Consider the following 21,932-nt stretch of genomic DNA (forward strand, 5'->3'; position numbering starts at 1 on the left):
TCCCCGCCATGACAGTTACTTTGAGTTCTGTCAGTTCACCAGTTCTTAATCCACTTAACATGTGATTTATTGATAACTTATAGTGCTAGGGTTTTTTGTTTTTAAATCAGAACGTCACGTGGTATCAAGTCATATGCCTTACAAAAGGCAAAGTATATTACATCTTTGCAGTTACCTTTATCAACCAAACTTCAAGTCTCAACGAATGAAGTAAGGTTTGTTTGACAAGATCTATTTTCCACAAAACCAAGTTGACAGGCATTAATTATATCATTCCCTAGTAGTTGCTTAATATCTTCCACAGTTACTAATGTACGGGAAAGTACTTCATCAACCTTATGCAATACGGGCACCTAATCCTGCTTCTTTCCAAATAAATAAATATTTGTTTGTTATGTAACATTTCTGCCTTTTATGCAACATTAACAATTACCACCTCCATCTACTTTCTGGCTTTTATGAAGACCAGTTGACCTTCAAGCTTTCACTTTATCTATTGTCTCATAGCATCAGCTGACAGGCAGCTGATCAATTACAGGTGGGATTAGATGCAACTCCCATTCGAGGGCCTGCCTTCTGGTGACAAATATCTTATGAATTCTGATCATGTATCTACCTTAAAGCAAAATGTAATTTAACACATTTGTGGATAAACAGCCTAGAAGTAAAATGGTCACTCACCTTCTCGTAACTGTTGTTCTTTGAGATGTGTTATTCATGTCCATTCCAATCAGGTGCATGTACGTGCACAGCAGCCACAAGATTTTTCTCCAGCAGCATCCACTGGGTCGGCCTGGGCACCCCCTGAGGTCACGCCTTCACGGCACTCAATATAGAGCCCTGCTGACCTGTCATCCCCTCAGTTCCTTCTTGCTGACTACTCTGACAGAGGGGTAGGTGGGTGGGTATTGGAATGGACATGAACACCACATCTCGAAGAACAGTAACGAGAAGGTGAGTAACCGTTTTTTCTTCGAGTACTTGTTTATGTCAGTGCCAAATCAGGGGACTCCCAAGCCTAAATTCCAGAGGCGGGGTCAGAGTTCAGATGTCCACTGACTGGAACACTGCTCTACCAAAAGCCGCATCATCTCTGGCCTGCTGGGTGATAGCATAATGTGATATAAAGGTATGTATAGATGACCACGTTGCTGCTTTGCATATTTCCTGAATGGGAACCTGCGCCAGGAAAGAAGAAGCCTGCGCCCTGGAGGAGTGCGCTGTGAGCGGAGGGGCAAGCCCCTCTGCCAGGTTTAGCACTCACGGATTCAGGACGTGATCCACAATGAAATTCGTTTGAGGAGACTGAAAGACCTTTCATCCTGTGTGCCACAGCCACAAACAGTTGAATGGATTTCTGGAACAGTTTAGTTCTTTCAGTGTAATAGGCTAGGGCTCTGTGGATGTCCAACAAGTGAAGCCTCTGCTCCCCGGCGTTTGTGTGCAGCTTTGCATAGAACACAGGGAAGGAAGAAGTCTTGGTTGATGTGAAACTGGGAGACAACCTTCGGGAGGAAAGCTGGGTGTGGCCTGAGCTAAACCTTGTCCTTATAGAACACCGTGTAAGGAGGCTCTGATGTTAGGCTGAGGCTATTGCTAGCAGAAAGGCCACCTTGTACGAGAGGTAGAGCAGGGAGCAAGTTGCCAGCGGTTCGAAGGGTGGCCCCATCGATTTGGAAAGAACCAGATTAAGGTCCCAGGCTGGGACTGGTTGTCGGACGTGTGGTATAACCTGTCGAGACCTTTCAGAAAAGAGCTGACCAACTCTCTGCACCTGGATGGAAGGCCGAGACGGCAGCCAAGTGAACCTCTACTGAGGGCTTCCTGGCACAGGAGAGAGGAGTGTGTACCCTCCCGTTTGTTGATATAAACCACTGCCGTGGTGTTCTCAGTCATAACTGATACACATCTCCCTGCCAAGTGGGCTCCGAAAGTCTGGCATGGTGGACCGCTCTGAGCTCTCCGACATTGATGTGGAGAGCGAGATCCACCTAAGACCAGAGGCCATGGGTCCCGAGGTCTCCCAGAGGTGCTCCCCAGCTCAAGGCTGACATGTCCATCACTAGCAAGAGGGATGGCTGAAGGCTGGTGAAGGGGACCCCTACACACACTACCTTCGGCTCAAGCCACTGCAGGAGGGAGTAGAGGACCAGGTGAGGCAGAGTCACGACCCTGTCCGAACTGTCCCAACCCAGCCGATACACTGAGGCTAACCATGACTGGAGCGGCTGGAATCTAAGCCTGGTGTGTTGCACCACATAGGTGCAAGCAGCCTTTTTTCCCCAGGAGTTTCAGGCAATTCCTTGCTGTGGCGGTGGGGAACTGCCTAAACCTTCAAATGATATCACCCAGGGACCAGAACCTAACTTCTAGGAGGTATGCCCTGACCCGTGTTGAGTCCAGTACCATCCCTATAAATTCTAGCTGTTGAACCAGGGTCAACATAGATTTCCCCACTTTCAGAAGGCCCACTTCATTGAATGTCATTCTTATGAAGTTGACCTGTGCCTCCACTTGGGACCATTCATCGAGGTACAGGAAGACCTGTACCTGCCACCTACGTAGGAACGTGGCCACGACTGCCATGCACTTGGTAAATACTCGAGAAGCCGCTGACTGGTCGAATGGGAGGACTGAATTGGTAGCGGTTGTTGCTCACCACAAACCTGAGGTACTTTCTGTGGGACAGTGTGACTGCTATATGAAAGTACGCATCCTCCAAGTAGAGTGCGGCATACCAGTCCCCTGGATCCAGAGAAGGGATAATGGAGGCCAAAGAGACCATGAGGAACTTGACTTTCTTCATGAACCAGTTGAGCTCTCGCAGGTCTAGGATGGGCCTGAGCCTGCCTTTGGCTTTTGGTATTCAGAAATACCAGGAATAGAAGCCCTTGCCCTTCAGCTCCTGCGGAACCTCTTCCACTGCTCCCAGCTAAAGGAGTGAGTGCACCTCCTGTATGAGGAGTTGCTCATGAGAAGGGTCCTTGAAAAGGGATGGGTAAGGAGGGTAGAAGGGCAGGAGGGCCGAGAATTGGAGAGAGTATCCCCTTTCTACCATGCAGTGCACCCATCAGTCTGATGTGAAACGAGCCCACACAGGATAGAAAGGGGATCGTCAGGAAGAGAAAGACGGGTTGGATCCAGTCCATGCACTGGTGCACCTTCAAAAGGCCTGTTTCTGGCCTGAAGATGACTTGGATTGGCCAGAGCCCTGTCCTGAGGACAGGTGCTGTCTTTTCCTGCTGCTCCTGTTCCTCCTCCAGGAATCATTTTGACGGTTCTGTGGTTGGTACAACCGCGGAGGGGGTTGCAGCCTGAAGTGTTTCTGCTGGGTGGCAGGAGTGTGGAGAGCCACCCTCAAGTCGCTGGGCCCAGAGTTCTTTAGGCTATGCAGCCTTTTATCGGTCTTATGAGGGGCAAGGCAACGTGTGCAGGTCCGGAGGGGGCAAGGATATACACTACGTGATCGGCATCCTCTACAACCTCCTCCACCTGGATGCCCAGAATCTTGGCAGCCCGCTGCAGCAGCTGCTGTAGTGCTGTCCTCTAGGGCCAGGGCTATAGCAGTGCCTGCCACTGCCTCATCTGGTGAGGAAGAAAAGGAAAGCCCCAGAAGAATTGGCTGTTCCCTTCTCTCCATGACCAGGGGATCCAGCAGCAGCTTGGATTCCTGGGATGCAGATGTCGACCCCAACAGTGCTGTGACTCTCGGTGCCATGACTATAGAAGCCAGTGCCGGGAGAGTCAGTGGCGACATCAAGACCGCCGGTGCTGGGGCTGTTGGTGCCGATGGCATCTATGTGATCAGCAGCGGTACCATGGGTGGTGGTAACCTGGTATTGGGAAAGGCTAGAGCCACTCCTGGTACTCCCGGAGCTGACTGAGCTGGAGGCAGTATAAATGCTACCAATGCTGTTCTAGATTGGGACTCCTGGCTTCGCCCTTGGATTTGGTGTAAGGCCCAGGGCATCCAGAAGGGCCACTGCGTCAGGTGTTGCCATTGAGCAGGCCACAGTGCCGGGTAAGCAGGACGATCCTGCCGCAACCTCCATCTCCTACTCCTCCTCCTGTCTGATCAAATGAAGTCAGAGTCTGTCTCCGAGAAGGATGACCATGGAGAAGCTGCACTGCAGGGAATAGACAGTTTGTGGCGTGGGCGAGGGGACTGGCGTGGCTCCCGCACCTGTGCCATTGGTGCCAGGGAGAGGTCTGGGGATGGTGAGTGCTGCGACATCATCACCGGCTTTCCCCTTGATGGTGCCTTGGGACAGCCTGGTGCGGGCAATTCATCCCTCCTGGGAGGGGAGAACAGCACCATACAGTGTAACAAGTCCTGGGCCACCATAAGTACCTCAAGAGTAAATGAGAGCTGTAGCTGTTGGCTCCATGGGGCCAGCAAGCAGGGAGGATCCAGATTCAACTATGCCACCACTGGAGCAGGAGTCGACGTGACCCTAGCAGGCGAAGGGGCCGAGGTGGTGGGGCCCGACTGGGGTCTCGCAGCGGCTGGCTCCTCAGTCTTGGCCAGGGGACAGCAGCCCCTCTCTCGCCTCCTTTTCTTTTGTGGCACAGCTGATTGCGAGAGGTGCCCGCTGAACACAGGAGGAGCTGTGACAGTGCCGAGAGTCTCTCTGCAGATGGTGCCGGGTGCTCCGCACCGAGGAGGAGATGCTATGTGCGGGATCCCCCAATCTGGGGTCTGACAGCGGCTGGACCGCAGCTTCCATAAGAAGGACTTTAAGATGCTAGTCTCTGTCTTTCGAAGTCCGAGGGCGAAACCCAAGATAGATCTGGCTCACCACTCCTTCTGGTGACTCTCCCCAACGCACCTTAAACACAAGGTGTGCAGCCACTTTTAGGCATACGTTTGCCACAGGCCTTGCAAGTTTTAAAGCTCAGAGACTGTGGCATACCATAGTGCCAGGAGTCTTGGGAGGGGATGGGGGAAACCCCCATCGAAAAACTTAACATCAACTATATCTACACTACAATTACTAATAACTAACACTAACGTATGATAACTATATACAACGGACACTACTAATGGTGCTTGCCAAGGCAAGAGCTATGGGATGTTCCAGCTAACCATCACTGGCAGTAAGAAGAAACTGAGGAGGGGTGGGGTGGGGCGGGTTGGCAGGGCTCTTTATTAAGCCATGAGTCATGAAGGCGCAACTCCCAGGGGCGCCCAGGCCTATCCCACAGATGGTGCTAGAGAAAACATCTTCTGGCTGCCGTGCACGCACACACACCTGATTGGAATTGACATGAACAAGCACTCTAAGAACTAGTTGTTACAGTGTTTTTGTGGATGACAGCCTGAGATTAACCCTGTACCAGATTGGTAGGAGCCAATAACTGCAGTGACAACATGTTTAGGCCCTCTGAGGGAAACCATACAATATTGTTTCCCTCACTAACCCTTTGGGATGACAAAGGAGAGCTCAGCCTCATCCAGTCTTCTCCAGTCAGAATGAGTAATCGCTCATGACGGATCTGAGGAAGTAAGGAAGGATTTACAAGGGAAAAGCCCCCTTGTCAGAAAAACTATGACAAAAACCTTTTTTTCTTTAATTCTAGATCACTAAAAATGCACTAGATGGTTAAGGCTACTACAAAAATAAAACTGATGGTGAAAGAATGTTGCTTACAATTTTTAAATAGCTTGCCACATTTTTAACCAATAATTATATAATAAAACCCTGTTCACACTTCAACTACTAAAATTAAATGACATGGTTTGCTATATTACCGATCAAAAGTATTACACTCCTGTGGTATAACTGACAAATTGGATATTATACAACTAGTAAGAAATCAGTATAACACCCCTTTTTACTCAGAACTGTTCAAGCTCCAATGTGCATGTTTAGAACTTCCGTGCCATTCATAATATTTTATTTTCATGCTTGTTTTCCTTCCAACAGACTTTGACGGGACAACAATTTATTACGCCCCATGATAAATGTACCCTTAGGATCTCCCCTAACCTTTTGAAATACTTTTATTTCTTTTCATCCTCAAAGCTGAACAAAAGAAAACCACTTTTAAGTGAGACATTTAAAGTATACCAACTTGAGTCTACTTTGGCAAACTACTAAACAAATTCAAACATTAACAAGACATTTTCAGCTGCTAGTTTAACTAAACTTCAGCATAGACCCAATTCTCCGTTTAAATATCTCAAAATAAAAACAGCCCTGTTTTTCCAGGAAGCAATTTTACTGCAGATTGCTATATTACTGGGAAAACTAGAAGATGGTCTAGCTAAAAAAAGGCCAATGGGAAGTGCCATAACTATAGGCAGGACTCAAATCATTGAGTATACCAAGAAAGTCAGTATTCACCATAGGAGCCAAATTTGTAGAGAATTCAACTGTTGGCCTTCTCAGAAGCTTGAGAGCGTATTCTGAGCAATAAAAAAACAAACTATATTTGACAAATAGCTTATTTGGTTTTAGTCTTTCAGCTTAACATTTGTAGCTCCACTAATCAATCAATTTCATACAATTCTTCATACTCATTTTCTTTGTTTTGTAATACCATTTATTTTGCTAGGTTAATCTTAAAGTGGCTGTGTTAATAAATTTGGTAACAGTAAGTCTATCCAGTGAAAAAGAACAACCTAAAACTAGCCAAATTAAACAAATGAACATCCTTAGTTTTACAAGCTTATAGAAACCATCATTTAATTTAGCTAAGCTATGTTGCCATACTCTGATGATGGGGGCCATATAGATACCTAGACAAAGAGATTAAGAGTTTTGCCTCACAGAGTCATTTTTAAGTGCTATATGTTTCTTCATTTTATCCTTGTTTACTAGGTTATGTATGTAAAGAAAACAAATTTTATAGCTGTGGAAAGTGAAACAGCAGAGTTCTAAAACTAAATTTGTAGAGAGTTAGTCCAGGAGTTCAAATGAAGACTTCAAATATACTTTTTTAAATAGCTACCTGATTAATCTTCTCTTTCTGCAACAACTAACTGAAACGATCAGATTAATTTCACATAACCCCCATCTATACACCAGCTGTGTAACAGTAAACGTTTAGTAGCTGTATCACTGCACGGATGATAAAAAATAAATCCTTTGCATGGGTAAAAAGACAGTTACTAAAAATCTCAGAAATTTAATATACAAATAAAACGTTAAGGAAGAAAGGGCAATAAAATGTTAACTAGTGCAGGATAATATGATAAAACATTTCAGCAGAGATATACAGACATATGACAAAGAATGGAGCCTGTTCTGTTTTTCCACTAGCTGTAAGTGCTGAGCCTTAAGTGGTATTTGGAGCTAACCTACCTAAATTAAAGTTAGCATTATTCAAAGTAAATTTATTCATTTAGTTTTCTAACACCACTAAACCCACATTTAACTCCGCCGCAGCGCTAAAAAAACCTACTGATTAAAAATGGTTCATGCCATAGGGGCCTATTTTCATAGACTGTGCACTCAGAGTGCCTTCTTGTGATTTAGAAGAACTGAATTCCAAGATGTGGAATAGTGTCCATATAGGAAACAGGTTTGCAACAGCTAGTCTGTGTCATTTCTACCAAGATAAGCCCTTACATCCAAGCTTATTCACTTTCAGGTCATGGGATTCTCAACTTCAATGGTCTTATCAGTATGCATAAAAGTCCCTAACTACACTGACATTTACAGTGTATATTAATTATAGAGAAAGGTAATAACTTTATTGGTAGATCATCATCTTGTGTCCTGTACAGAAACAGACCAAAAGTTTTAAAATTTGGGCATCTAAAGTTGACACGCAAGTTACAGTGGGATATTATTAAAGGTCCCCATTAGCAACTCCTACTAACTGTAATGTGAACTGCAAGCATTCAGCCCTTCTGGAAAAAAAAAGTCAGATTACCTTGATTTAGGAGTCAACTTTGGGTACCATTTTGGCCTCAAATTGTATAGTCAGTCAACTAAAAAGTACTTTTTGAACGTGCTTGATTTTCTTCACATCTATCAAGTAGCTTTGACCAGAATATTAGTTCTAGCAAGAGAAGCTGGCTGCACAGAAGCAGTGACAGGCCAGTGTCCTTTTTCCCTTCCATTTAGCTAGTCCCCTTTTAACTCATGACCACTCAAAAAATACCCCACCCACAGCCCCCCAAAATTGTGGCACTAACACGCCATTTGTGATCATTCCGTTCATTCTGACTACAGGTTACAACTTTGTCTCCTATGTCACCTTGCCTATTTAGATTATATGCTTTATGGGGGCAGGGATTATTTTTTAGTTTGTTTATACAGTGCCTAGCACAATGGGACCCTGTTCTCAGATCATCACAATGCACTAACAATTAATAAAAAAAAATAATCCCCAATACTCACCACATTGAAATCTAAGTTTTTTTCTACCCATTCCTTGGCTTCCTTGAATTCATCTTTCATTTCCATGATATACAGTGTATCCAAGGCATCTACTATTGTTGCTCCTTGAATGTTACCTGAAAATACATGGAAATATAATTATAAACTCTAATAGTAATTTCTTCAAATAAATCTGGTTAAAAATAAAACATACGAACAAGTGTACAACTAGTTTCTAGTCAGTTAATTTTGATTCTCATGCCTGAGTAAAACACTAATGTTTTGTGTTTCAAATACTGTAGGGGAATGTTTATATTTCATTGACTTTTCTACTGGATTGGGGGTGTGGGTGGGGAATTGTGTTTTATACTTTGATTTGTAAGGATTAGATTTTCAATCGGTAAATGTCATGTCAGCAAATGTCTATTTCACTGTAAACACAGAAGCTGATGAAAAACATTTCCATGGATTGCAGAAATTTACAGATTGGCAAAATAAGAAAAATGCTGCTTGAGAGCTTAGTTTGATTTAAGGATATTTACTTTTTGTATTTTTACATGTGATGTTGAAAATTTTTTGTTTTAATGGTTATAAAAATTAACTTTTGGAATCTCAGTGTCTGATGTCATTTAATTATTGTCTGACCCTCCCCCCGTAATTTCCCACAACTGTGAAATTTCGAATTTGATAAAAATTTTAAAAAATGCGTAACAAACATACATCTATTATCCACTGAAATTATTTTTTTTTAAATCATATTCTGCCAAGCCTACTTATATGGCACACACTAAAATTTGAGCACAATGTAATTGATAACGTCCCTTCAAGTAGTAACAGAAGCTCTAACAATATTTTTGCATTTATAAGACTGACCAAAGTACATAACTAAGATTACCACAACTGTAATACTAGTTAATGTTATATTTGTGAAAATGTATTTCAGAGTCTTTTTTTGGGTTCTCAGTCACTGTCTGTCTTGCACACTCAGTGCATAATACTAAACAGCCACTGAGGATCTTGAAACACTATTAAAGATGTACTCAGTTTCACAACAACATCAAGAGTTCGAGAATAATATTCTCATTTTCTAGGGTCACACAGGAGTGCCTGACAGCAAGGAACAGACTCTTGAACTCGTCTTCTAATCATGTACTGCAATCAAAAGAACATCCTTTCTCTAAGAACTTGTCTACACTGACAAAACTGAAAAAAACTAACCCTCAGCGATACAAGTTTCAGGACTGTAAAGTGTCCATGTAGACAGTGCACCAGTGCTGAGAGTCACGCTGCCAGCGCCGGTAGCTACGCCCCTTGTGGAGGTGGTTTTTTTAGAGCGCTGGGAGAGCTGTCTCCCAGCTCTGTGCCGCAACCACACAATGCACATGAAAGCACTGCCGTGGCAGAGCTTTAGCGTTGCCACTGTAGACTAGCCCTAAGTGAATTGTGTTTATATTCCACTTGGCCCTACCTTGACCTCAAGTGACCTCACCTACTATTATTATTTGTCTTACTGTTCCTAGGAGCCCTACTCATGGACCACGCCCCATTGTGCTAGGCATTGTACAAACAACAAAAATACAGTCCCACCGCACAGAGCTTACAATCTAAGTATAAGACCAGAGACAGATGGATACATACAGTTTTTCAAATCTTTGTCTTCACTTAAGTGTGCATGTCAACCAGTTTATCTTCCAATTCAAAACCAAGGAGGTATTAGATGCTATTTCTAGAGCTAGTTCTGGTGACTCACATAGGCTGCAATCTTTCTTCTTGATTTTGGGGACTTAAAGAAGTCAGGTTATCACAACTTTCAATTTAAAAAAAGTATTTATCCTGTTTTGGTGCAAAACAAAATACATCACTAGTGTTTAAAATCTGCCACTGACTTTTTCCTGAAGATTCATGAACCAATCACACTGGTGAGGCAGGGGGAGGAAGCCATCTGAGTTACTTGCTATTGGCTTTAGGCTGTCTCAAGCTTCGTCCAAATTGACTTCCTCCAAACTGACTTCCTGAAGAAACTACAATCCATTGGTGATCTTCCTGAAAACACCATCCTGGCCACTATGGATGTAGAAGCCCTCTACACCAACATTCCACACAAAGATGGACTGCAAGCTGTCAGGAACACTATCCCCAGTAATGTCATGGCAAACTTTACAGACATGAAATTTGCGATATTACAACAGAAAAACTTCAAAACCAGACTCCAGCGAGAGACTGCTGAATTGGAATTCATTTGCAAATTGGATACAATTAACTTAGGCTTCAATAGAGACTGGGAGTGGCTAAGTCATTATGCAAGGTAACCTATTTCCCCTTGTTTTTTCCTCCCTCCTCCCCGTTCCTCAGACATTCTTGTTAAACCCTGGATTTGTGCTGGAAATGGCCCACCTTGATTATCATACACATTGTAAGGAGAGTGATCACTTTAGATAAGCTATTACCAGCAGGAGAGTGGGGTGGGGGAGAGAAAACCTTTTGTAGTGATAAACACCCATTTTTTCATGATCTGTGTGTATAAAAACATCCTCACTGCATTTTCCACTTTTATGCATCAGACAAGTGAGCTGTAGCTCACGAAAGCTTACGCTCAAATAAATTGGTTCGTCTCTAAGGTGCTACAAATACTCCTTTTCTTTTTGCGAATACAGACTAACACGGCTGCTACTCTGAAACACGGCAAACCTGGTGGCTGAACTTTGTCCTCACCCATAACTATTTCACATTTGGGGACAACGTATACCTTCAAACCAGCAGCACTGCTATGGGTACCCGCATGGTCCCACAGTATGCCAACATTTTTATGGCTGACTTAGAACAACACTTCCTCAGCTCTCGTCCCCTAATGACCCTACTCTACTTGCGCTATATTGATGACATCTTCATCATCTGGACCCATGGAAAAGAAGCCCTTGAGGAATTCCACCATGATTTCAACTATTTCCATCCCAACATCAACCTCAGCCTGGACCAGTCCACACAAGAGATCCGCTTCCTGACACTACGGTGCTAATAAGCGATGGTCACATAAACACCACCCTATACCGGAAACCTACTGACTGCTATGCCTACCTACATGCCTCCAGCTTTCACCCAGACCACACCACACAATCCATTGTCTACAGCCAAGCTCTACGATACAACTGCATTTGCTCCAACCCCTCAGACAGAGATAAAGCCTACAAAATCTCTTTCAAGCTTTCTTACAACTACAATACCCACCTGCTGAAGTGAAGAAACAAATTGACAGAGCACAGGCCCAACAAAGAAAATAACAGAACGCCACTAGCCGTCACCTTCAGCCCCCAACTAAAACCACTCCAATGCATCATCAAGGATCTACAACCTATCCTGAAGGACGACCCCCATCGCTCTCACAAATCTTGGGAGACAGGCCAGTCCTTGCTTACAGACAGCCCCCCAACCTGAAGCAAATACTCACCAGCAACCACACAACAGAACCACTAACCCAGGAACCTATCCTTGCAACAAAGCCCATTGCCAACTGTGCCCACATATCTATTCAGGGGACACCATCAAAGGGCCTAATAACATCAGCCACACTATCAGAGGCTCGTTCACCAGCACATCCACCAATGTGATATATGCCATCATGTGCCAGCAATGCCCCTCTGCCATGTACATTGGTCAAACTGGACAGTCTCTACGTAAAACAATAAATGGACACAAATCAGATGTCAAGAATTATAATATTCATAAACTAGTCGGAGAACACTTCAGTCTCTCTGGTCACTCGATTTCTGACCTAAAAGTGGCAATTCTTCAACAAAAAGACTTCAAAAACAGACTCCAAGGAGAGACTGCTGAATTGGAATTAATTTGCAAATTGGATACAATTAACTTAGGCTTGAATAGAGACTGGGAGTGGTTGAGTCATTACACAAAGTAAAACTATTTCCCCTTGTTTATTCCCCCCCCCCCCCGCTCCCCACTGTTCCTCAGACGTTCTTGTTAACTGCTGGAAATGGCCCACTTTGATTATCACTACAAAAGGTTTTCTTCCCCTCCCTCCGCTCTCCTGCTGGTAATAGCTCATCTTAAGTGATCACTCTCCTTACAGTGTGCATGATAAACACCCATTTTTTCATGTTGTGTGTATATAAATCTCCTCACTGTATTTTCTACTGAATGCATCTGATGAAGTGAGCTGTAGCTCACGAAAGCTTATGCTCAAATAAATTGGTTAGTCTCTAAGGTGCCACTAGTACTCCTTTTCTTTTTGCGAATACAGACTAACACGGCTGCTACTCTGAAACCTCCAAATTGAGTGTACAGTCCTGAATAAATTCCATCACAGCCATAGCCCACATACTGAGGATGCCACAATGTCACAGCTGGTGCCAGGCTAGCCAGCCCACACATTCACAGTGTCTGTTCACAAGGGCATGGGGACAACACCTTGGATACTCTATGGAAGCACTGATATGGTGATTGAGCACTATATAAAAACCTGGATCAATAAAAAAACCTAAGCTAAGAATAAGAAATTCCTTTTTTAATTCGAATATGAAACAAATTAAGACTTGTAGTATCACTGATCCAACTGTCAGCTCCAGAGTGTATGTTCATAAATCCTACTCCTCTGCAAGATTTTATGATGGGCAGGAAGTTTGGCAGGAGCCCAACACCCACGAAGCAAGGAACAAGGTCAGTGCTGCTATCACAGCAGGCTTGCCCACATGCGTGCAGTTCAGTGCTAGCTGCAATTTAGTACTGCTGTTATGGAACTTCTGCTTTTAGAATACTGCATTTTAAATGTTTAAATAAAATTATAGATACAGCGAAGATGAGAGGAATTCATGAGAAGAGTTAATACACACCATACCAAATCGAATCAGGAAGACTCAGTGAACAAAGGACTTACAGAACAGAAGAGGGCTTAAAATCCTGAGAAACAGTACTGGAAACGATTAAAATACTTATTGGAAAACCAACAGCTAACACAGAATATCCAAGCATTTCTGAGTGCAGGCACTGTTAGCAAAGGATGTAAAAAAAGTTTTAACAGACTGAGAAGCAGCTCTATAATGCAGGCTAGTGACTACCTTTTTGTTCTGTGTTTATCAAGTACCTATCGCAATGAGGTATTGGTCCATGACTGGGGATCTTAGGTCTTATGGTAATACAGATAACTGCAGTAATAATAAAAGCAGCATTCTAGTCTAAACTTCCACTTTCACTGATAACCTTCTCAAAATGTTATTTCAGTCCAAAACTGTTTATATGCTTCTTCTTATCCCAAAGAATTTTAGTCAATAATGAGCACAGTAATTTTAAGCCAGATTTACTCAGTAGTTTAATATTTATATTTTAAATTTATTTTAGTTTACATATGTGATCTAATTGTGTGTTTTGTGCAGAAGCATCGAGATGTATTGGCTAACATTTGATAACACTAGTTTGCCTGTGAATTCATCTTGCTGAGTCAACAGAGAACTAATTTTTAGAAATATGTATTTAGTTGCCAGTGTAACTTTAACACTGTCATACTGTTTTTGAAATATACCAGGATAGAAATATATCAGCAATGCGGGTTTGTACTAAGACTATAAAGCAATACTATTTTCCTGAGTTGAACTGCAGTACTAATTGCAGTTTTGGTTTCCTGCTTTAGAATTTAGAGCTTCAGGTCTCCTGCTTATTCACGAAACAGATAAGCAATTTGACTCCTTGTACAGAAACAACAGGGCTGCCAATTTTTTTTGAGAGAGACTTGTTTGAAGGACACACTAATTCTTCTATTACTAGTTACTTGTGACACCTAACGTTACTGTAACTGGTTATAGTTTAAGTTTAAAAGTTGTTCCTATCTTCTTTGTGCATTTATAGGAACTCTGCATTTACCCGAACTGGGCATTTACCCACTTGCACTGTGATGTTGATTGCCAGCTGCTTATCTACTCCACTTCGCCCGGAATGGTCTCTTGCAACATACATTAACTTCTGATCTATTCCACCCTTGTATTTAGTTGTGACACTCTACCTTTCCCTGAAAAAGAATGGTCTTTCACCAACAGAAGTTGTACCAAGAAAATATATTACTTCACCCACACCTCTCTAATATTCTAAGACTAGCAGAGCTACATAGCTATAACACTGCAGATATACCACCCCATGTCCGGCACTAGCGTGACTTCACCTTAGCACTCCACTCAGAGAGCTCATGTTCACTCAGCCCTAGGGCCTGAAAGAGGATGTTTACTAGTAACAGGATGGCAGAACTGCTGCTGTTTCTGAGGTTTGAAACCAGAAGGGTGTCTCCTCTTCCCACAACCCCTGCCTGGAGCCCCTTTCTCATAAATTCAAGCTGACAGTGTCCCTTTAACTTAGTAAAGTAACTTGTGCTTATCTAAATTCAAGTGTTCTTACAACGTAAAACATAATACAAAATGCAAGACGTACACTATTGGTAGCTGGAAGACAGCAGTTCAGGAATGATACATTGTGATCCAAGTCAACAAAATCATACAAGAAAATAAGGGGCATGCTCAGGAAATCTACTAGAATGCATGGATAAGAGGTCAAGTATCAGGGGTAGACATGTTAGCCTGTGTCATAAATATAAAGGAAAGGGTAACCACACCTTTCTGTATACAGGGATATAAAATCCCTCCTGGCCAGAGGCAAAACCCTTTCACCTGTAAAGGGATAAGAAGCTAAGGTAACCGAGCTGGCACCTGACCTAACATGACCAATGAGAGGACAAGGTACTTTAAAATCTGGAAGCAGGGTGGGGAGGGCGGGGAGACAAAGGGTTGGTCTGTCTGTGTGATGCTTTTGCTGGGAACTGATCAGGAATGCAGCCTCACAACTCCTTTTAAAGTAATCTAGCTAGAAATGCGTTAGATTTCCTTTTGTTTAATGGCTGGTAAAATAAGCTGCGCTGGATGGAATGTATATTCCTGTTGTGTCTTTTTGTAATTTAAGGTTGGACCTAGAGGGATTCTCTGTATTTTGAATCTGATTACCCTGTAAGGTATTTACCATCCTGATTTTACAGAGGTGATTCTTTTACCTTTTCTTTAATTAAAATTCTTCTTTTAAGAACCTGATTTATTTTTCATTGTTCTTAAGATCCAAGGGTTAGGGTCTGTGTTCACCTGTACAAATTGGTGAGGATTCTTATCAAGCCTTCCCCAGGAAAGGGGGCGTGGGGTTTGGGGGGATATTTTGGGGGAAAGACGTCTCCAAGCGGTCTCTTTCCCTGTTCTTTGTTTAAAACGCTTGGTGGTGGCAGCGTACGGTTCAAGGACAGGGCAAAGTTTGTACCTTGGGGAAATTTTTAACCTAAGCGAGTAAGAATAAGCTTAGGGGGTCTTTCTTGCAGGTCCCCACATCTGTATCCTAGAGTTCAGAGTAGGGAAGGAACCTTGACAGTCTGTGTCCGCAAAAACAACAAGGAGTCTGGTGGCACCTTAAAGACTAACAGATTTATTTGGGCATAAGCTTTCATGGGTAAAAATCCCACTTCTTCAGATGCAACTGAAGAAGTGGGATTTTAAGGTGCCATAAGAGGATACATCATATCATGTTATGGTTCTAGAGACATTTAATAACAAAGTACTGTGAAAACTGCTTATAGTAAATTTTGTAATCGTTTAGCTCCACTTACAGGAAAAAAGTTTGTATCTGGATTTCCTTCAGTGCATTTCAATGGACTTTTTGTCTGCTTGCATTACAATACCTCTCCCTGAGTTAATCCTCTTGTAATACAGCTAATCTCTCTAAAGTGGTGGTTTTCAACCTTTTTGGACTCGTGGACCCCTAACAAATTTTTGAATGGAGGTACAGACCTCTTTGGAAATTTTAGTCTGAAGACCCCCAAGGGGTCCACAGGCTGAAAACCACTGCTCTAAAAAGAGTTAAGTACTGCATTCCAGGGTGTGTAACCTAACCCATCCCCTGCTTTGAGCAAGAGAAAAGATGCTTCTGCCCTGTTGAGGAAAGAGGTTTGGAGTCATTCATAGCTGCAGCTGTTTCCTGCGTGGAGCAGAAAGAAACAGTTTTGCTATCTGATGCAAGCAGTTATAGTAAGAATGTGGCCTTCCTAGGCACATCTAAACAGCAGCTGGCAGTGAGCTTCCCAGCCTAGGCAGACAGACTCATGATCCATGGAGTTGGATGTGTCCTAGCTCGGGTGGGTAGCCCGAGTCTCTGCTAGTACACCACCACCCACACTGCTATTTTAGCGTGCTAGCTCAAACCCCACTAGCACAAGTGTCTACCTGAGCTGGGAGGCTACCAGCTTGAGTGAACAAAATGCAGAGACTTTCAGACTCCCCCTGTATTTATATGACAAGCTGACTGTGGTGTTCTAAAAAAATTAAAATCTGCTTTTTCTGAGTGCTAGCCTAAATTTTGAACAATGTACCACCCAGTCTCTGTAGCGTGGGAACTGAAGTCATTCAGATTTTAGACACATTAAAACACTCAATCTTTTTTTATTAGATGTATTTAGAAAGATACTGATTTCTTCTTAATACACAAAAGTTTAAAGCGGAGATCTCCAAAAAAAGCAGCTACAGTGGGTAATGCACAATATTTTATAAAGATAAAACATAAAAAACGCTCAACTCAGCCATAAATATGTAGCCATGATTGGTACCTCTACAGTATTGAGCAAGGGACTGAGCAAAGAGACTGGTCTAAAATTCTTAACCAAGGAAGAAAGAAGATAGAGTTGTCAACTCTCACCATTTTATTTTGAGTCTCGTAATATTGTGTGTTATTCTCAAGACTCCAGCTCCTGGAATCCAGTGATACATGGAAATCTCCCCCTCTTAAAAACAATAGCCAAAATAAGTCCTCAAGTTTCATCAAAAAGTGAACACCCCCATGCCTGAACAGGTATGAAACTGTAAGGCCAATACAAAGAACCTAAAATTTTTTGTTTTGTTTTGTTTCATAGTTTTGAGGCCTGACTCAAATTTTGAGCACATGGTGTTGGAAATACTGAGTTAACTCACAAGTACTATTTATGGGAACTCAAAATTACAAGAAAACTACATAGAGCATACAGTTGTACCATGGATAAACCACAACTGTAACCATTCAAACCCACCAAATACAAAAGGAAAGAAACAGGAACTTTCTAGAAATGAAACGGCAGACTAAGTAACAAATCACTTAATACTTTGTTAGCTAAATTATTCAAGCCTATATATACACACACCACCTTTTTGAAAACCTGCATCTGTAGACCACATGTAACTCTGTAATTAAATCAACGTTAAATCTCAAAGTCCCAAGGAATTATAGACCAGTGAGCTTAATTTCAATGCCTTTATTAGAATAAAGCAGATGATTTCTGAGCATCAAAAGCAAAATAAGATTGCTAATCATCATTTCAATGTAACACTATCAGGCTAAGCTCTTTTTTCAGCAAGGCAACAAATGTTGGGACTAAAGGAAATCCAACATACATTTCTCTCAAATTTAAGTAAACTATTTTAAAATGTTTCACAAGACTTTTCGTACAAAAAGATGTTTGACTTCGACAGCACTATAAAAATATACCAATGGTTCAGTGCCGAGTTGCAAATAACGTCAATGAAACTGAGTAGGGACATATTCTAGATTCTTCACTGTTTTCTTAACTATTATGGGGACGGCACAGAAAGAACACTGATCAAACTGGAGGATAATTACTTGAAAAAGGATTACACACTTAGAGGGTAATATTACAGTTTGGAGCCAAGTTTGAGAAACTGGATTCAAATCCTTAAAGTTTGACAGTGACAAAGTTAATTTAGTTCATAATGGCAGGAATAACCAAATGTACAAGTTTACTGAGTCGGCAGTAGTACAAGAGAACAATCAAGGAGTTAAGTGTAATTTAAAAAAAAACAGTAAAAAAAACAAAGCACACACAAAAAAGGCAAATACCAATTGATGTTCTATTTTAGTTACATATTTTAAAATAAAAAATAGCATGTGGTTTGTCTTACTTAGGGTAGGAACAAACATAAAGAGGGTGGTCAATAGAGCACATATTAAATGGATTAAGATTTGACCAGCTAACAGATCTTAAAAAGAGAATGGTCATTGCAGGGGGGTGTTTACAGTGGGTTCCAAAGGGATCAAAATTGGACCTGACACTGTTTGACATTTTCATCAGTGATCTGAAAGTTAATAAATTGCCTGATAAAATCTGTGGATGACAAAGACTGGCAGAATGGTAAATTATCAGGAGACAGAGCAGTCAATCAGAGCAACCAAGATCATGTGGTAAGCTGTGCCCAATTTAAACAATATGGATTTTAATACCACCAAATGCAAGGTTGTATATCTAGGAACAGGGAACGGAGGTCTGACCTACACAGTGAGAAAATGTATATTGGAAAGCAATGACTCTGAAAAGGATTATGGGGTCATAGTGGACAAGCAACTCAAAATGAGTTCCCAGTTCAATACTGTGGCAAAATGGCCTAATGTGAACCTTGGACATCTAAACAGAGGAAGCAGCAAGGTGATTTTACCTCTGTGCATGTCATTGTTGTGATCGACAATGAAATACTACATATAGTTTCGGTGACTACATTTTTAAAAGGGTGTTGAAAAAACTGGAGAATGTGCAGAAAAGAGCTATAAAAATTATTCAAGGGTTGGAGAAAATGCTTTTCAGTGCCTGTTTAACTTATCAAAAAACGCAGAGAGGCGACTTTGATTATAGTATACAAGTATCTTCACTGGGAGAAAATACCAGGTACTAAAGGGCCCTTGAATGTAGCAGAGAAGCATAACAGACTGGAAGCTGAAGCCAGACAAGTCAAACGGGAAATTGGGCACACACTTTTAACAGAGTAATTAACCATTAGAACAAATTACAAATGGCATTGGTAGAGTCTCCATGTCTTGTTATCAACTGGAGGCCTTTCTGGAAAATGTTTTAGCCAAACACAAGTTATGATTTACTCGAATAACTTAGTTTAAATATAACAGTCACTGCGTGAAGTGAAATGTAATAGACTGATATAGAGGAGATCAGATTAGATTATCTATAGTCTCTTCTGACCTTATACTCTAAGTCTATGATCTGTTGATTTTTAAATGGTAACCAATATACTGTATGCGACTTGCTTGGGATGGGACAGCCTTTGCCTGGGAAATAAATAATACAAAGTGGATACTGGAGAGAATTCATGAGGTGGATAAAAAAAGGAAAGCTGGGGAAAAACGAAGTTGACGAAGAATTAAGGGATTTGGGCCTCTGTAGTCTGTAGCAGCTGCTGTCAAACTCTGTGTGAAGATTTAACTTGATCACATGTTCTTGTTGCCAACTGCTAAGTGGGTGGGTGGGGGAAATAACACCATAAATACTTTTCTATTACTACTTTTCCATTTAAAAACTGTTAGAGTTCACATTAAGAAGTTATAAAAATTGTGAATGAAAGGCCAAAATCATTAATGAACCATATGTTTTCCAGTGCAATGTAGTCCACACAGTTATGAATGTAAGAAGAGGTGATTTGTGAAAAAGACACCAAAAGGTTGTCCCCACTGTAACTTTGAGGATCTCTGGACTAGAGAAGAAGAGAGTTGTTAAGCTATGTTATTGACTCAAAAATTGAAACAGAAGACAGCCATTAAGTTGCCAAAAAGAACACTAAATCCAATAACTAATAATGTCAGATAAAATTAAACTGAAAGAAAAAATAAGTTTACTGCTCCAAAACAACTTCCCAGATATCAAAGCTATCTAAGACAAACAGTCTAAAAAAAATGGGGAAGTAGACAGCAGTGTCTATCAGCTTGTGGTGCAGGTCACACATGTGGGTCTGCTGGATCATTATCTCTCAGGCTGAAAAACAGAGTTTCAAAAAAATCCCTTAGGCACTAGAATGAAGAGGCAGTGAAGTAAAGTTCCCTTTTTCCCTTACTCTGCAGCATTTCTTCCTCCTCTACCAGTGCTGTACTCAGCTGGAATGGAAAGAAATCAGCTGCCTTGATCTCACAGCACAGTGCAAAACCAACTGGGGGAGGAGCAAGGAGAGGACCATCAACACTTCCCAACACCGTATCACCCACGACGCCTTGTATCCCACCTTGAAACATCCACTATCCAATCCAGCATGCAAAACTAGGCCCCAGTCTTGTAATCCTTTGTGTCTACAAAAGAATACAGGATGAGTTACATCAAGAAATCATGACTTTTCGTGCAGGGTTTCTGAGACAAAAGGAGAAGTTTTAAAATGTCGGAAGTTTGGCATACACCACTAACAGATGGCCTTTCTAAAAGCAGTGCAATTGTCCTCTCTTGTGCTAAGGGAAAGGTAGTTTTTATGGTTACTAGGGCTGTCGATTAATCACAATTAACTCAAAAAATTAATCACAATTAAAAAAAATAAATCAATCACAGTTTTAATCACACTGTTAAACAATAGAATACCAACTGCAATTTATTAAGTATTTTGGGATTTTTTTTTACATTTTCAAATATAAGGATTTAAATTACAACTCGCAATAAAGTGTACAGTGCTCACTTTATAGTATTACAAATTTGCTCTGTAAAAATGATAAATTTTATTTTTCAATTCACCTCATACAAGTACTGTAAAGCAATCTCTATCATGAAACCAACTTATAAGGATAGATTTTTTTTGTGTTACATAAGTGTACTCTAAACCAAAACAATGTAAAACTTTAGAGCCTACATGTTCACTCAGTCCTACTACTTATTCAGCCAATCACTTAGATAAACAAGTTTGTTTACACTTTCAGGAGATAATGTTGCCTGCTTCTTATTCACAATGTCACCTGATAGTGAGAACAGGCGTTTGCATGGCACTTGTGTAGCTGGTATTGCAAGATATTTACATGCCAGATACGCTTATGTCCCTTCATGCTTCGGCCACCATTCCAGAGGACGTGCTTCCACGCTGATGAAGCTCATTAAAAAAATAACGTGTTAATTAAATTTTGACTGAACTCCTTGGGGGAGAATAGTAGGTCTCCTGCTCTGTTTTACCCACATTCTGCCATATATTCCATATTATAGCAGTCTTGGATGATAACCCAGCACGTTTGTTTTAAGAACACAGCAGATTTGACAAAACGCAAAGAAGGTACCAATGTGAGATTTCTAAAGACAGGTACAGCATTCGACCCAAGGTTTCAGAATCTGAAGTGCCTACCAAAATCTGAGAGGGATGGAGAATGCTTTAAGAAGTCTTAGAAGAGCAATATTCCGATGCGGAAACTACAGAACCCGAACCACCAAAAAAGAAAATCAACCTTCTGCTGGAGGCACCTGACTCAGATGATGAAAATGAACATGCGTCGGTCCGCACTGCTTTGGATTGTTATCAAGCAGAACCTGTCATCAGCATGGACGCATGTCCTCTTGACTGGTGGCAGAAGCATGAAGGGACATGTGAATCTTTAGCGCATCTGGCATGTAAATATCTTGCAATGTGAGCTAAGAAAGTGCCATGCGAACGCCTGTTCTCACTTTCAGGTGACATTGTGAATAAGAAGCAGGCAGCAATATCTCCTGAAAATGTAAACGAACTTGCTTATCTAAGCGATTGGTTGAAGTAGTAGGACTGAGTGGATGTGCAGGCTCTAAACTTTTACACT

The 21,932-nt window shown here is 41.7% G+C and overlaps 1 protein-coding gene across 1 annotated transcript in view; it reads right to left on the reverse strand.

Moving 5' to 3' along the window:
* Positions 1 to 21,932, reverse strand: part of MAN1A1 (mannosidase alpha class 1A member 1) — a 209,217-nt gene that overhangs the window by 117,503 nt on the left and 69,782 nt on the right. Inside the window, exon 3 of the mRNA XM_048844674.2 lies at positions 8,352 to 8,467. Within this exon, the coding sequence (XP_048700631.1) occupies positions 8,352 to 8,467 (116 nt within the window). The remainder of the gene's footprint in view (positions 1 to 8,351; positions 8,468 to 21,932) is intronic.

Source organism: Caretta caretta, chromosome 3, assembly GCF_965140235.1.
Source record: "Caretta caretta isolate rCarCar2 chromosome 3, rCarCar1.hap1, whole genome shotgun sequence".
In the NCBI taxonomy this organism is placed as follows: domain Eukaryota; kingdom Metazoa; phylum Chordata; order Testudines; family Cheloniidae; genus Caretta; species Caretta caretta.